The sequence below is a fragment of the Drosophila gunungcola genome, unplaced genomic scaffold, assembly GCF_025200985.1.
Source record: "Drosophila gunungcola strain Sukarami unplaced genomic scaffold, Dgunungcola_SK_2 000001F, whole genome shotgun sequence".
Classification (NCBI taxonomy): Eukaryota; Metazoa; Arthropoda; class Insecta; order Diptera; family Drosophilidae; genus Drosophila; species Drosophila gunungcola.
Genome location: NW_026453197.1, coordinates 19,587,351 through 19,604,310, shown reverse-complemented (window position 1 = coordinate 19,604,310; position 16,960 = coordinate 19,587,351). Strand labels below are relative to the sequence as shown.

Genomic DNA, 16,960 nt, shown 5'->3' with positions numbered 1-16,960 from the left:
ATGTTTGATCGAATGTGTGAATTTGTTTTGAATATTTAAACAGGCCAAAAGAAAAGTATTAATCTAGATATGCAAAAGCAGCAAAGTGTCAAGCTTTTGCAAAATATATATAAATGTACAAGTTTTTGGCACATTTTTGTAACAGATATAAAATTAACTCAATTAATTAATTAGAGTTTCACTAAAATCAACAGAGATATTTATAGCTTCCTTTCATTTAATGGCATTTTAATAAAAGCATAGAAAAAATGATAAATAGAAATATATTTTGCAAAAAGTTTGATATTTTGATGAGATAAATAAATTTATTATATTTGTACAATTATTTAAATATACAAGTTTTCTAAAACAGATAAAAATGTAACTTTTATCAGAAAATCTATTATATCAGTAGTTTGTTATATGCTTTTTGAAAAAATTCGACATAAACAGAGATGCATAAGCAACCTCTCATTTAATCGCATTTAAATGCGATTACTTTCATGAGAAAAATAAAATAAATATATATTGGCGAAGCCATTTCAGTTGTATTAAATGTCTATAAACGCTTGTTAAAAACGGATGGCAATTTCTCCAAAAAACAAAAACAAATCCAAGACTAAATTGAGTTTCTGACTTCCGAAAATCAATACCAATAAATCTCGTATCTTCAGGTCTGTTTCATTCAGTTGTTCAACTGAAATCAACTCGTAATTGGCCCAAACGATATTCCCTTCACATCGGGGCCTGTTGCACTTTGCACATGAGAGTTGTTTTCGTTGGGCAACAACTGTAACTCGTTTAGCCAGCTCTTTGGGTCGATTCCGGCCGTAGAGGCCATTTCCTGGCCCAAAAGTGTAGCTGAAATGCAGAAAGCGGCTGTTGCACTCCCCAAATTCCTCGCCCCGGCCAATTGGATTATGCACGGTGCGGGCTAAACTAGTTAAAAACATATTTGCACAGCTACCAGAACTCTGGACATATACTATATATAAATGGGCCATCTTGTCATATGGGGATCGGAGCTAAAAGCCATGTTACCATGTAACCATGTTACCATGTTGCTCTGCGTGGCTGGTTTTGTGCGTCAAAGTTTTAATTAAACGGGTTTATGTTTTCGCCGCAACACACAAAAAGTTAACGCAGGAGGCGTGGTAACTGGCCAGGGAAATCTAAAGACACCAGGGATTATTAACAACGTGTGTGCTGCTCTGAAGTTTTTTTAAAAATATATATTTGTTCAAAAATATTTGTCTCTGTCAATCTGCATCCACTTTCCACATTTCTTTATGTTTTTCATATTTTAAAAATGTATATTATTTGATGGACACTTACCAACATTGCCCTCCGCTTGCACAAGATCTCCATGGGTGGCGAGCAGCAGGATCAGCAGGAGGACTCCGAATTGCAGTAGCTTGGCGGGACGACTCAATGCGTCCAGGCTGCAGCATAGGAGACCGCCGCCCACCGCCCCGCAGCCCCTCACCTCGCGCCTACGAGCTCCTTCGCTGATCAAAAGGCGACCGCGGGGTGGGAGTGTCGGCGGCACTTTCCGCTGGTGATGCAGTAGCTCGTGCTGGCGAGGATTTCTATAGTTCTGCTGGTGGTGGTGGTGCACCTGCTGATGCTGCTGCTGCTGTTGCACTTGCTCCCTTTGCTGCCCAACCTCCCGATCCTGCTGCTCCTGCTGGTGATGAAACGAAGATCGCTGACTAGACCACGATTGGCATGCTCCCGCCGCTGAACCCTGACCTTTGGCTGCTCGTCGTGCTCGCTGGTGCTTCGGCTCTTCAGTTGTGGTGCATGGATCTTGCTGCCGTTGTTGTACATTGCTTGCCATGATAATCGGCACACCTGGAATGGGGGGGGGGGGGGGGGGAAATAATTAATTAGCACAGCATAAACAGAAGGTCTTATAACCCAGCCCAAGGGCACAATTAAATTAAGTGCACTGTAAAAAAAGAAAACCAAAACCTCTTTTAAATGCAAGGGTTCATCAAATAACTAAATTGTAAAATGATATGATATTCGAAAATATTTTAACAATTTTAAACAATATTATTGTTGAGTTAATTCGACAAACAGAAAATAGAGCACTAAATTTTTTGTAAAACAAATCATTTTATAAATAAAAACTTATGTTTAAATTCCACGGCTGCTTTATGAGTTTGTACAATTTATTCAAGCTTATAAATATTACTTCCTTTTTTAACTTTTTACACATCAAAAAGTTTGTTCTCTTTAAATTCTTTTATTGCATTTTTTAAATGAAAAAATGTCGATAATTCTTCTTTATATTTATTTTATGTATATTAAAACGCCATTTATGGTAAAAAAAAGTAATAATTTATGCATGAGTGAAAGTTGCCACATGAGTTGCTTTTGCGTTAACCATTTACCTTGTAATTTTTTTAGTAAGGCAAAAAATAACTTACAATATTTTTTAGGCCCTTGTTAAACTATTTTTAAACTGTAGAGCATGTTTTCCCTTGTATGAACATTGTTTGTAATAACTTTCCATTTTAAATTAGTCGAAAACTGAACGAAAACCGCATTTTCCATGGCAACTAAAAATGTATGCAGGAATTTGAACTAATAACCTGAAGCTGCTACTCAGAATGGGTGGTATAGCCAAGTACACTGAAAGTATCCTGGGGTGGCTCCTTATTGTTGTTACCGGAAATTAGCAATGTATATTTTTTTTCGGGTGGGGGAACGCTGCCTCTTCGCTTGCCTCTTGAGGGAAATTGCATTTTATTGTGCCAGGGACAAGTTTTCGCTTTTCCGGCATTTCCATATTTTATATTTTCACACAATGGCGCACAAAGGAAAATTTAGGGGCGACCAGGTGGGAAATGGGAAATGGTTTGGAGTGGAATCTTTGTTGTTGTTCAAGCACGTTTGTTGCGCTGCAGTTTCCTGATTATTTTTTGTTGTTGTAAATTTCTCCTCTTTTGCGAGGGTTCACTTTAGCCTCCGGTGATTTCTGCTTCCAAATGCTTAGCGTGTATTTCTTGCTCTTTATATGGTAATAAATGTCAGACGTTGGGAAATTGATTTTCTTTGCCGCAGTTTCTCTGGGTCATTTGGCGATAAGCGCTTTAGCCTTGCTCAAGGTTGACATATTTGGGATGGGGATGATTTCAGCACGAAACCGCCTACAAAATGGGATTCCAGCTCGTCAACAGAATCGAAAATGTGTGGCAGATTAGGCCCCCGAAAAGAAAGAAACGTCCAATTATCGAAGGAAACAAGATACCAAATGAAATGGCCTGTCAACTGGTAGCCAATATGTTTCCCTTAAGAAAACTAGTTTACTTTTAAATTAATAAGAACATCAATCAAAATGTAACTGCTTTGGCTAGCATCAGTAACCGTAGTAAGTAAATAAAAACATGAGTTTGAAAACCACCATTGCTGAATAAAGTTGTACAATTATTTCAGGTTTTCAAACGTTTTACTAATAAAAGGATTAAGCAACTTGCTGACTCACTAACAAAAACAGTATCAAGTACAAACTACTAATCAATAAAGTCGAGACCTAAAGATTCCATATTATTCCGAACTAGTTTTTTCAGCAAATTGTGCTGACTCACTTGTAGTAATAAAATTAAGCCAAACACAAGCATCCATCAGTTTAGAAATTCATTAGCAGGCATAAGCGAATGTTATACGAGAACAATATAAATGTCTTGGCTAACATCTCAATTACGGAAACATCTTTAGTTGTAACATGTCTTCAGACATGGTAATATGATTTCAATCATTTCTCGAAACTTGCATGATTAATGTGTTACAGATTTCGGCCCCCCCCCCCCCCCCCCGGTTTTTCTAATGGACTTGGGCATGATGTCTCCTTGGCCTCGAGATTGGGTTCATTTTTCATGTACAGGCCGTGTGGCGAAAAACTAAAACTCCAAAGCCAAGACTTAAGCCCCAATAAGTTGGATGATGGGCACCAGATGACACCGCACCGCAGCACATGGTATAGGGATAATTAATCATGGGACGAACGTGCCAGGACGGCCAAAAAGTTTCTCTGTGTCCCCCCAAAAAACAAAACTCAACTGAAGCGAAACACACATTGGATCGAATCGAGCAGAAAGTTAAAAGGCCAGCTAGCTCTTTATAAAACCCAATGCCAAAGCAAAACTGGCAAAAGGGAATATCTGATTAGTTGGCCTTTTCAATTCAATTAAGGTGACAGGACAGACCTTGCGGTGCATCATCCTTTGGGGTCCCTCTTCTGCTACTCTACTCCTACTGTTTTGCCTCCTCTGAATAATTTATGCAACTCAATTAGGCGTTGACCTGGCGATAAAGTTTAATAAATGCAGGCGGTGGCGCTCCCTTCTTTTGCTCGCACTTTAATTAAAAGAACCGAGCAATTAAAATCGCATCATCGAATGGCAGAAAAAAAAACGAGGGCTGGTTGGGCACGGCTGGCAAATACTCTTTAATTAAAAAAATATATAAATGGTTTTCTTTAAGAAATAGTTTTATAATAATATCAACAATTTCATAAAAAGTTTTTTAACTTTTGGTGTAATAAAAAAAAACCTATTTGATATGACAAACATTTTTTTTTAAAACTTAGTTTATTACCTTTTACATTATTTATGTCTTTCCCTATTGGAAATATCAATGTGCGGATATACAGATATTTAAAGAACCAACTTATATATACATAATTTTTTCCCAAATCGAATTAAGTTGAATTATGTGCTGATTTTTAAATAAAAATTCAGCTTTGAGCATACACTGAATCACGATTCCTATATACCTTTAAACGCGGCAACAAAAAAAATGGAATCGCAATGTAAATGTAATTTCCGGAGCGAGCAGGGTGCGCTAATGGGGCGTGGCACTTTTTTTTTAATATAGTTAACAGCAAACCGTTGTGCTTTACATGCAAACAAGGGCAGCGGCACATCCATAGGACCTGTGTGTCCTGGGAAAATCCGGACTCTAGAGCCAAAAAACCGCACAGGGAACCACTGGAACCGCTTTCGCTCCACGCAAACCGTGTTTTTGTGGCACCTCCTCCTCGAATTTAACTGCCGACAAACCGCGACCACGACTGCAATTAAAATGGAGGAAAATAGCTCCAGATGTGATGTGCCTTTGTGCTCGCCACATCCTGCTCCTCCGCCATTTTCATTCCGATTGCATTTCCGGTCTTCCACTTTTCCCGCGGCGACACGCGACTTGTTTGCACATGCAAATATTCCCCACTGCTGCACTTTCCACATTCTCGGCACTTTTCAATTGGCTTTGTTAGACAAAAATATTCCTGCGAGTGGCACGTCTTAGCCATGGCTTTCCAATCATCAATTTCAATTGAATTTGTTTGGCGTTGCCGCAAAACTTTTATTACCAGAAAAGTGAAAATTTCGCAGGCAGATGTCATTTTCGGTTTGAGAAATAACACCTGTTTTCGTTTTAAGAAATAACACCAATTTTCGATTTGAGAAACAGCAGCTACTTTTCAACATGGAGTTGCTAACTTTTTTTAATCCGTTTCCGTTGTGCACCGACAAATATCGATATCGACAGATTTTGGCTGACCTGCTCTGCACGTTCAATCTTGTTTGCTTATCCAGCAGTTGTGTTTGACTGCCTCAAAAGCAATTCGTTTCAGCATTTGACTTTCAGTAGCCACTCATTGCATTATGAACTTTTGTGAAAGCAGCAATTTATGTTGTTTATTACGCTTCGCAAGCAGCAGCTGCATGGAAAAAGTTAAATTGTTTGCAAAGAGCTCTTGGGTGCGGACACGAAATATACTACATGGAAGATGGAATAGTAAGCAATGGTTGTGGGAAGAAAAAAAAATCTATCCGAAACCAACTTTAAACTTTTTTTTCGAGTTGCCATTTTGGAATACGGTGACCGAACTAAAACTACTGAAACGGATCTTTCCGAAGTTTAACCAGGCTTACATAATGCTTTTTTGAATGGTTTGATTTTTTTTTTCCCGAAAAAAGATTGCAAATTTGTATAACCAAAAAACGATTTTTGGGTTAATGTATTTAATAAAAGTTATTTTGGACGATATAATATATCGTTTTCAAACAGTTTGGTTGACCGAAAATAGCCATTTTACACTTTAAATGTTTTACATTGAAGCAATCGATACTATCGAAAGATATATCGATAGCTTGATCTGTCAAACGAAATACGTGCGTTTACCAACACAGTAAAAGTTTCTCGAACTTCCGTTTCTTTCTGCCAAATCGCCTCACGTGCGTCAGCATCGCTTGGAAATTATTCACAAAACTTATTTTTGCGCAAATCCAACGTTTATATTTTATCCTTTTACGATGGGCAAGAAGCAAAAGTTGAAGAAGGCGGCTCAATTGGCGGCCAAATTGAAGGGGGAGATCAAGACTTTGGATGAGGAGGTGGCAGCCAAAGAAGCAGGATCTAGGGTAGAATCATCAGGAGGAAGTCCTGGCTGCAGTGCCAAGAAGGAGCCCATCAAAATGGATTCCAGGTACCGCAAGAATCTCAATAAACTGATGTCCCTGGCCCAAAAGTTGCCCGTCAATTTGCTGGCGCACATGGAATGTCCGGAGGAGCCCCAATCCTCCAAGGCCGAGTTCAGTGGCTGCGATGAAGGGGAATCCACGGACAGCGAAGACGAATCCCCCGATCTGGTGGGAACCCAGGATTTTCAGGACAAGCTGGAGGATCTGTCCAATCTCGGCCAACTGGCCCTGCGATCCGCCGATTCTAACAAGCAATCGCGTGGCGAAAAGAAGGCTCGTCGCCTGCTCATGAAGCTGGACCTCAAGCCCATGGAGAATGTGTACCGGGTGACCATGATAAAGAGCAAGAACATCCTGTTGTACATCAACCAGCCGGAAGTCTACAAGGTTCCGCACTCGCAGACCATCATCTGTTTTGGCCAGATCCGTGTGGAGGATCTAACCAACGCAGCCGCCACACAGGCTGCCGAGCGTTACCGCATCCCAACTGGCGAGGATTGCAAAAAAGCGGATGCCACTGTAGCCAACGATGATGACGATGACGACGGGGAGGTGGACGAGGAGGCTGCCAAGGATCTCGATGAGAAGGACATCGAACTGGTGCAGATGCAGGCTGCCTGCTCGCGGAAGAAGGCCATGAAGGCACTGCTGAAGCAGGGCAACGATGTGGTCAACGCCATCATGGCCCTGACTGTGGGCTAATCCATGTACCATCCAACGATTAATGCACCATGTAAACAAAATTTTAAATACACAAATTGCACTTAAAATTCAATTCTTGAAATACAACCCTTTCACTTTTGTCTAACTATGTTTTCTGTGCGCTTAGCTTTTCATAATTTAAATATTTGTAAACCAATATTCCGAATACTCAAGTACGACTGAGATAAAATGCTTAAACTCACCATATTGAAAACAAAAATACACAAACTGTACTTAAAATTCATTACAATACTTACTATGCTGTGGGCTAAGCTTTTCTAAGCTAGAATATTTGAAAACCAAAATCTCGAATTCACAAATCTTACTAGCATAACATGGTTAAACTCACCATATTGAAAAACAGAATTATAATTTTTAAAAAATTATATTTAACAATAAAGATCTTACAAGAGGAAACTTTGTACATGTCAAAACTAAAGAATTTTAAAAAGCTTTTATTTTATGGCCTTAGCTGTTGGTTAAGTCCTTACATTCAAGTTTTTGAATGCAACATGCAATTGCAATTTTGAACACACAATTTGCACATAAAATTCAATTCTTGAAATGCAAAACATCTTAAGTACGTTTGCTGTGGACAAAACCCTTCTTAACTGAAATATTTGCTTACTTGATTAAATTTACAACAAAAAAGATTTAGTTATCTTAACTAAAGAATTTTATTAAAACCCAAATTTTATGTATGAGTTTTTTTAATGATGCTTACTTTATTATAATCTTAATGACAAGGAAAACAAAAAATATGTTTAAGATTTTACTACACCGACTTCTTGCCTTAATTTTTTATTAACTGATTCTAACTTACTAGTTTCTTGTTTAAAAGTTGCAAATGAAGGAAAATGTTCAGTTCAAGCTTTCAAAATGGTTTTTATGTTTAACTTTCAGCACCACCAAGAAAAGCGATTTTATATCTTCCCAAATTAGGGTGACAAATCTCCATTTCATCCAACAATAATGTTTCCGGTAGACGGACATTTCCCCATGTAAGTTACAGCTGCACATTTCCTACTCGATTTCAGTTTTATTGGAGTATTGTATTGCTTTATTGAGTCTGAAAATAAACCAAACCAAGATAAATCCTTGTAAAGGAAAAATACCGACAATCAACTTGTTTCACAAGCACAACAATTTCCGGTGAGCGGAACATATTGCATGTATAGTAAAATTCGATTGCTGTTTGATATTTACCAGTGGATTTTAATTTATTTACATGCAAAGAAATGAGACTTATTTGCAAGGAAAGGTATTTCCTGTTTTCCGGAATATTTTCAATAATTGAGCGGAAGTTTTCGCAATTGAAGCGTTTTTAAATCGGATACAGACATTTTCCTTTGAAACTTTGAAACATTCAAAGGTTTAATTTAATTTCCCGCTTCTAATGAATTGACATTTTTCTCATTTTAATTTTGACACAGTAAGGGGAGTGAAAGTTTTCACTTAAAGGCGATTTTCGGATATGCGAAGCTTGGCTATTTCCTTTTTATTTGCTCTTCCATCAGCGCTAGACTTTTTGCGATGCCAATTTTCCTTTCAGGTACTGTCATTCTTGGCCATTTTCTTTTGTGGCGGAAATTTAATAGCTTCTTTCTTTGCACCGCTGACACTGCACTTTTGTTTATTCTTCACTTAGTTTTTAAGCCATTTGGCAAAGTCTCTGCCAGTACTCAACTTGGATTTTTGTATACTTTTGCAGAGGGTATTATAACTTTAGTCAAAAGTTTGGAAGGTTTATATATTCTTATATTCTTGGTCTAAACAGGAAAAATTTAAGAAAACAATGTAATATCTTTGATGTTTTTCAATTTATACAAATATCTTGTTATACATTTATATAAATGGTTTATAATTTCAGATTTCCGGTTTTAATCTGATAACAATATCAAAAGCTGAAATATCATATTTTGAAACATTTACGCATAAAAATCAAAATATAGTCGTTTTAAAGAATATTTTATTTTTGTAATTGCTTCAAGAGTATATAATCTTCGGCTTTCCCAAGTTTGCTTCATTTTTTGTTTGTTAAGAAATTTTTTGACGATGCCAGGATTGCGTTTCTACTTTTTTTGAGGGGGGAAGAGACAGGTGAAGTGGCTGCTGATGACGTGACTTCACAGGACCTTCTCCGCGGGAACTCACTCAATTAGAAACGAGCTTGACTTTTCCACAATTAGACAACAATACGCCAAATGCCACTTAATAAATAGCTGGCTCTAAACTTAATTTTATTTAATTTGCAGCTGTCGTCAGCAGCCGTAAAGAAGGCTTTAGTTTTGCATTGTGGGCGCTCGCACGTGCTCGCTTTTCCACTTTCCACCGGAAAAGTGGCAATGGAAATGGAAACTTTGTACTATATATGCGCCCTTGCCAGTGAAAAATGCTGGCGCGTGTCGGTTACGAGTGGAAAGTTTTGGGGGAAGCTACGAAATTTTCCTCCTAGCCGGAAATTGATTAAGCTGGTTTTTTCCTTTAATCAGCGGAATTGAAGATGCTGCCGAAATACAAATCAGTTGACAGTCGCGGCAATCGGCAGGCATCTGGGCAGCACAATTTACTATCCAATTGGAAATGGTACTTTGAAGTACTTCCCGCTCGGAATACGGCTATTTCATCTCCGTGCTGACCAAATCCGGGAAAATGCGGCAACAAATACGAAAGTTGTAAAATGCTTAATAGCCCCCACTCAAGTCTGGAATAGAATTCATCAACTACGAAAGTGGACTTACTAAGGATAAACTTCTTGTTGTTACACAATAAAAAGTTGAAACATGTTTTATATTTCGTTGGGCAACTACATCATAATGAAATTCTTAGATACAATAAAACATTTTGATTCTGAAATATTAATATCTGAACTCATTTTATTAAAGTAAAGAAAATAAACTTAATTTTTTTGGAATTTTGTATTTTGACTTTAAACCATGTATTTTTAAATATTTATGTCATTTTAAAGGTCATAATATGCTTTTAAAAGGATTTTTTACTTTTGGGAATTTATAAAGTTTCTAATTTATTTTTATTGCACAAAACTAATAGTGCATATTTGTAATTTATAATATCAAAAAATTTACCTTTCTTGTGTATCTAATTTTCTTCTGTTTTGTGTACCTATAGAAATTTTCATATTTCTTTTTGTGTAGGCTTAAAGACTTCCTTTATCTGAATGCCACCTTCTGTTTCTGTTTTACAAGAATTTTCTTGGGCATAAAACGGTCTTTTGGTTTCCCCGGCATTTCCTTGGCGCTTAAAAACTTTCCCTTTCTGGTTTTGCGGCCAACGTTTGGCCAACTGTCCCATTCGCCTGAGAAGTTTTTCTTTTTCGTGGCTTTCCATTCACTTTCAAGTTGATTTGGGTTTCACATTTCGGTGCGCATTGCTTGACCAAAATCTTCAAGATTTGTCTTCAGCATTATACTTCTGGCCTGGCTGGATCTGCCTAACCTACTTAAGACAGGGACTCAGAGTGAGGATTCCTTCTGGCTCAGTTCATACACATACAGCTGCGGTCATAACAATAGCAGTGGGACAATTAAATCGCTCAAAAAGATTCCATTATGGCATAGGACCACTATTCTTTTATTTGACTACAAGGCTTACTCATCAATAAAGAAATGAGTTTAAAAAAAATTATATTGTTTTAATTTTTCACAAAAAAAGAAGAGTGTTCCTTTAAATCCTTTATTAAAATTTCTCAATATGTTTTGTTATTTTTGTAAGTAAATGTTTTTAAAAAAGTTTAAGAAAATAGCTAAATACCTTATGTATTAATATTACAATCAATATTTGACCAAAATATAAAAGTAAAAATTAAAAATAAGTTTTGAGTAAACTTTTTAAAATTTTTTTGACCTATGATAAATGTGGACTTTTATATAATATTTGCCTCAGTTAATTAAGAACATTTACTTGGTTTTAACAAACCAATGTTTTTAACAGCTGTTTTCAAACTTTTTTTGCCTGCCATTTCCATAAGCTGAAAAACTACTATTATTTCGACCGCCACTGTACATATACTGCTGAGCTAATCATGACGCCGATGATGTGAAGCTCCCCTCTTTGGGACTGACTTTTTCCGCATTCATTTCCATCCCGTTGGGTTAAATGCTGAAAGCTGTGTTGCCTCTGGCTCCTTGAAGTGTTTGCCAGCTCTTTGCCATTTGATTTGACGCCTGTGTTTGGCTTCGACTGGATGGGCAAAAGTGGGTTTTGTAGAGGCTGCGCAGGTGTTTTTGCCAGCACTTTAGAGCTCTTCTGGGCTCCTTGGGGCTCTATAATTGTGAATATCGAGAGCACCAGTGTGTTGAACAGGGAAAAGCGCGTAAAAGAAGAGTCAACACGTGGGAGTGACTTCCTCGTGGCAGGTGATTTAAGGCCTCGAAAGGCTCGCATTTCCCGGCCTTTGTATAATCGATGCTCGGATCCCGGCTAAAGGATAACAAATCGCTTTCATCCTGGTTTCGCTTCCTGCTTCCTGTGCACAATGTGTACAATTCGCCATCTCCACAAACACAAACACACAATTCACAATTCCTTTTTTCTGGGCCAGCCCAGCGTGAAAGGCATTTCCGCCGCCTCTTCAAAAATATAAAGGACCCTCTATCCCAAAAAGCAATTAGATAAACTCGCCAGCTGGATTCGGCAATTGAAAGTGGGCGAAAATGGAAAATTGCGGGGGCCAGTTGTAAGTGGCAGGACAATTATGAGAGAGAGCAGGAGAAAGGATTGAAAAATTTAACATTTTGCTCGGGTTAAGGGAATCAGCGTGGAATTATTCTCCTAAGTGCCATGAATTATGACTTAATTCTTAGGCATATAAATGATTGTTACGGGTCTCAAACGATTTTAATTTTAGAATTCAATTTTACAATACCATACAAAGCCAAAGCTAAAAATGTTTGTATAACATTTCAAGATGGAAATTATTATATAATATATAATATATATTAATATTGTAATTTTTAAATCCTAAGCAAATAAATGATTGTAACGGGTCTCGAAGAAATATAAATTTGTAGAATACAATTTTCGATTATTTCTGCAAAAGTGTTTAAGTTTACAAGCTCAAAAATTATTAAATTTAAAAAGTATTCTTGCAGTACACAAAAAATTAGGCATATATTTATCTCAATATAATATTATAACTTGCTTAGAACCACATTTCCTTTGTTTTCTTAGTGTTCTAGATACATCCATTCAGCATATCAAACATTTATTTAAATATAAGATTATTAATACCTAACCTTTTTAAAATGACGACTAACTTTTTTTTAATGAATCGTCATTGGGAAACAAAAGGAAACGTTTACATATATTCTATACTAATTTCCCCAAATTGATTTTCTAAATTGCAATTGTTTTACACAATATCACATCCATCGTTATTGTCTTAAGCCGTTTTTGTCTGGATTTAATTGTTGCAAACATCTAAACAAGGTTTTTTGGTTTTGTGTCAGGTATACAGCATCAGATAAGTTATTTTAGAAGTTTTATTTTCATATATTAAGCATGTAAGGTAAATTGCTTTTCCCTTGGCAAACTGTTTTCCATTTCAAACCGAAAACTTTTAGCATTTTACAGTTTACCTCTGGCCCTTTTGTGCTACCGAATTTCGGCATCACAGCAATTATAAGCTGCCTAGGAAATATTCAAGGAATTTGTGTTGGGTTTTCTCGAAAACTGAGTTTTTCTCTAAAGGAGAACCCTCTTTATGGAAAAGCTGCTTATGTTTCAGTAGAAGAAAAAAAACGCCCTCTTTTCCCCTTTTAAATTTTTTTGCATGCAGTTAATAAGCACATTTCCGTTTGCTGGAATTTATGTTCCATATTTTATTCAGATTGCGCTTCATAAATGCAGCTGGTGAAAGGAGAGCAAAGGTTATGGATAATGAACCAACCATCCAGCCATCCAGTACTGGGGTAGAGAATTTCCAGCGAAACTGATAATGTTGTTAAAGTGCATGCGGGGGGCGGGGAAAACTGAGGGCTGTACGAAATCAATTTCGGGAAAAACAAATTGCGCAGCTCAGGAAAAAGAATACTGTTGCATTCTCTGCTTTTATGATGTACTCTTTTTCCAGGCTTATCTACCCTTTTAATGGGTAACAACTATCTGTAGTGGAAAACTGATAGCAGACTTTTCCACTTTCGATAAATATAATGTTTTCCTAATTAACTGAATTTTTATCATCACGCACGTACGCCGACACCTGATATGAAAACCCACTTCCTTTTCGGCTGAACAATTTCGTAATAATTTGTGAAATTCCAATGATTTTACGGCAATTGTCAGGAATATAAGCGAACAATCCGCAACGAGATTCATTTGCATATTATAATTGAATTTATGTAACCAATATGTCTGTCTTTTCTCGAATTAAATCACACTGAATTGCGTTCGATTTAAATTTCTGTCCGCCGGCTACTTTCTGGTTATTTTCGCTGCCCCCGATCAGCTTTATTTATTTCTCTTGGCCGCTACCTGTCGGATTTATTTAACCGATTTTAATTGAAAGCGTACGACCTACGCCCTTTTAACTGACGTCCATTGTAAGTAATGTTTACTCAGGCAAAGAACATCAAATATCAATTTAATTTCGCTTGGCTAAATTGATATATTGCATTGCGTCAATATCAATAAGGACTTAAAATGGGATGCAGTGTCGTCTGACTTAAAAAAATGGACATTGTTTATATGGGATATGAACATTTGTATCGTGGCTAGAAGTTTTTTTAAGTTGTAAGTTAGAAAAGTAATATATAAAACCTTTATTATAAAATTACAAATTGTATTTAAAGTTGTCTAATGCTAATTGCTATACTCTTTGCTTAAAAAAGATTTTGGGTAACACTTTAGATCTTTTAATAACAAAGTTGTAAGTATTAAGTATACGCATTCACATTTTTTATCATGAACTTTGAATTTTATATTTTAGCTCTTACCTACTTCAAATAAATCTGTTGTAAAACAAATTGGGACAATGAGTGTGAATTTCGTTTTTTACTAAACGAATTTTTTTGTCAAATATTAAGTATACGCTATGTTATTTTTTATAAGCTAGAAACCATTAACCACTAAAAACTATTCAACTATTTAACTATGTAAATTAAATAGGAAAAAGCTAACATTTATTTCCTGCAATTTAATTTCAGCATTTATTTAGATGAGCAAGTAAAAGTTTTCCTTTTTAAAAATGAGTTCGATGAGTTATTTATATTTTTTTTTCTCAAAAAAAAATACACAAAAAATCAAACAACTTTATTTGTTTTTTATTAAAGATAAGTTGGTAAATCAACTAACCATCGTACTAAATAGCAGAACGATAACCATCATATAATGTAATTCAATTTCAGACCTGCATTTAGCTGAGCAAATAAAAGATTAGCTTTCAAGAATGGGTTCAAATGAAAATCAAAAGTAAATATTATTCTCTAATAAAAATACACAAAATCAGATTTAAGGGAATACATCTCCAACAATTTCATTTGTTTTCTATTAAAGAAATGTTAACCAAATAGCAGAACGATAACCATCATATAATGTAATTCACTTTCAGACCTGCATTTAGCTGAGCAAGTAAAAGTTTTTCTTTCAAATTGGACCCTCGTACCCAATCACCAATCCCAATCCCCAGTCCTCTGACTCACCGCAAGAAGTGCCGACGGCTGGCATCGACTCTGGGTGCCATATGTTAGGCTTACACGCTTATCGCACCCAAAACAGGACGAATGAGGCTGCAGGACTCGTCTTCTTCGTCTTTGGCAGGTCGACTTTGGAGCAATGAGGATGAGGCTGAGGCTAAGGCTGAGACACTGGCACTCGGTCCTCGGGCGATGAAGTAGCTGGCGCAGAACACTGGCTGGGACTTCAGCCGCCTACTTGTTGTAGGCGGGCACTTTTCTTATTTAACCGCTCAACACTTGGCCAGCGTTCGCTGTGCTCCGCTCCCCAGGTTGAACTGAATGCCATCGATGTTTTCAGCTTTCATCACAGTTTTTCGAGCATCAGGTAGTGTGCACGAAAGCAGCCGACAACTCCAAGCCGAAGTCGCTTTTCCAGCTGCCCTTCCAGCTGCCTGGGGAAATCGGGAAAAGCTTGGCAGCTTTCGCTGTTGCTTGGCCAGCTGGTACTTTTCCGATTTTCCGATTTTCCTCCTTTCCCCCAACCGCTTTTCCATGGCTGCTCCTGTTGCGCTGGCAGCGCGACGCCCACGCAAAATGAGCTTTTCCGCGCAAGCCACGAGCTTTCTCGAAGGCGGCGCCTACCTTTTAAAGGATGGGCGTTCGGGACTCCGGTGCCGAGTTCGATTCGGGTCTATTTGGGACCTACTCTCCTTTCTTTTCGCTTCCTGCGGCATTCGGTGGCCAAAAATAGCAACAGCGCGAAAGTTCCAATTGCCTCCAGCCACCATTTACATACTAAAGTGGAGCCTCTCTAAGAAAAACATAACCTAGTTTTCAGAATCAAGACTTTAAATAAAAAAAAATCAATTTTTACGGTTTAAAGGACATTTTTATTAATTTTTGATAATGCGATCTACAATTTTAAATTTGAAAAACTATTTCAATAAATGGTTCAATATAATGCACATTCGAGAAACAGTAATTTAAAAGCAGCTATACAAAATGGTAATTAATTATAAATTATTTGTAACACACAAAATATGTTTTTAAGTTTCAAAAGATAGATCTAGATTTGGCAAACTTTTAACATATGTTTTAAACATATCTATCATTATGTCAGAAACCACGATTTTAAACCAGTTTATTCAAAAAAAAATATTAACAACTTTATTATTAAAAAAACTTTACCATGAAATGTAAAATAAACTTTAGACTACCTATAAGCTAATTTTGAAAGCTTTTCGTTTAAAAAAAGAGGGATCTAGATTCACCCAATTTTACCATAAAAAGTTTTAATCTCATATCTCGAAATAGTACTGTGCCTGTTAAATTTCCTTTCATTTTCGTTTGGCGATGCTCTCCATTTTATGTGTGCGGGCTACTTTGCTGGCTGTTTAACAAAGTGCCAAGTCAGTTTTGGAGCTTAGCTCACACGACCAACCGCAACTGCTGGCCCCGAAATTGTGTCGAAAATTTAACAACTTGATATCTCTGCTTCTGCTATTTTTAGAATGGTGGGTGTAGAAGCCAGGGTTGCCATCGCCACCATTGATTTTTCTTTCACTGTGTTTCTTATTTTTCCAGCTTCTTCTTTTCAGCCCGCCCCCCTGGTTTTTCCGGGCTTTTTCGTCTGTTGCCTGACGCAGCAGCGCCTTTTATGAATGAACTTGGCTCACATAACCATTTGTAATAACTCCCACTGAAGGAATAAAAAAACGAGGGGCGTTGCACCCTTCGCTGAAAACAGAGGTTAGAGGTTAGGGTTGTTTGGGTGGCAGGGCAACCCTAATAAACGCGTTTTCAATGTCACCAAAATGCTTGCAATCTCATTAACTAAATGGATTGGCCTTGTCGTAGACGACATAGTCGAGTTTTTGTGTAATACAGACATTTGTCCATATGACGCCATTGTATCGTACGTATCCCATTTGGCCTGATGTCATGGATGAGTGTGCTCTGCGTTTAGGCAAGGATATTGTTTAACTGGGTCGTATGACGTATGGCGTATGGAATTATGATTAATATTTGCTCAGTTTAAAACTAATTGCATTGAGCTATTGCCTCGACAGCCGTTGCCAACTTATACACCCACCAATCCTGTCACATTCCTGAGCCATTTATAATCCCATAGAGGTCAGGTTATCGGGGGCTTAA

At 37.2% G+C, this 16,960-nt stretch overlaps 2 protein-coding genes across 2 annotated transcripts in view; one reads left to right on the top strand and one right to left on the bottom strand.

Annotated features, from left to right (window-relative positions):
• LOC128262503 (receptor-type tyrosine-protein phosphatase N2) overlaps positions 1-15,149 on the bottom strand; it is a 45,471-nt gene extending 30,322 nt beyond the window's left edge. The window contains 3 exon segments of the mRNA XM_052996806.1: positions 1,315-1,833; positions 14,831-14,881; positions 14,928-15,149. Coding sequence (XP_052852766.1) covers positions 1,315-1,833; positions 14,831-14,855 — 544 coding nt within the window. The 5' untranslated portion in view covers positions 14,856-14,881; positions 14,928-15,149.
• On the top strand, positions 6,143-7,428 carry LOC128262509 (nascent polypeptide-associated complex subunit alpha). Its single transcript, XM_052996811.1, has one exon. The coding sequence runs from the start codon at positions 6,303-6,305 to the stop codon at positions 7,170-7,172; it is 870 nt and encodes a 289-aa protein (XP_052852771.1). The 5' UTR covers positions 6,143-6,302; the 3' UTR covers positions 7,173-7,428.
• Positions 15,150-16,960: the final 1,811 nt, after the last annotated feature.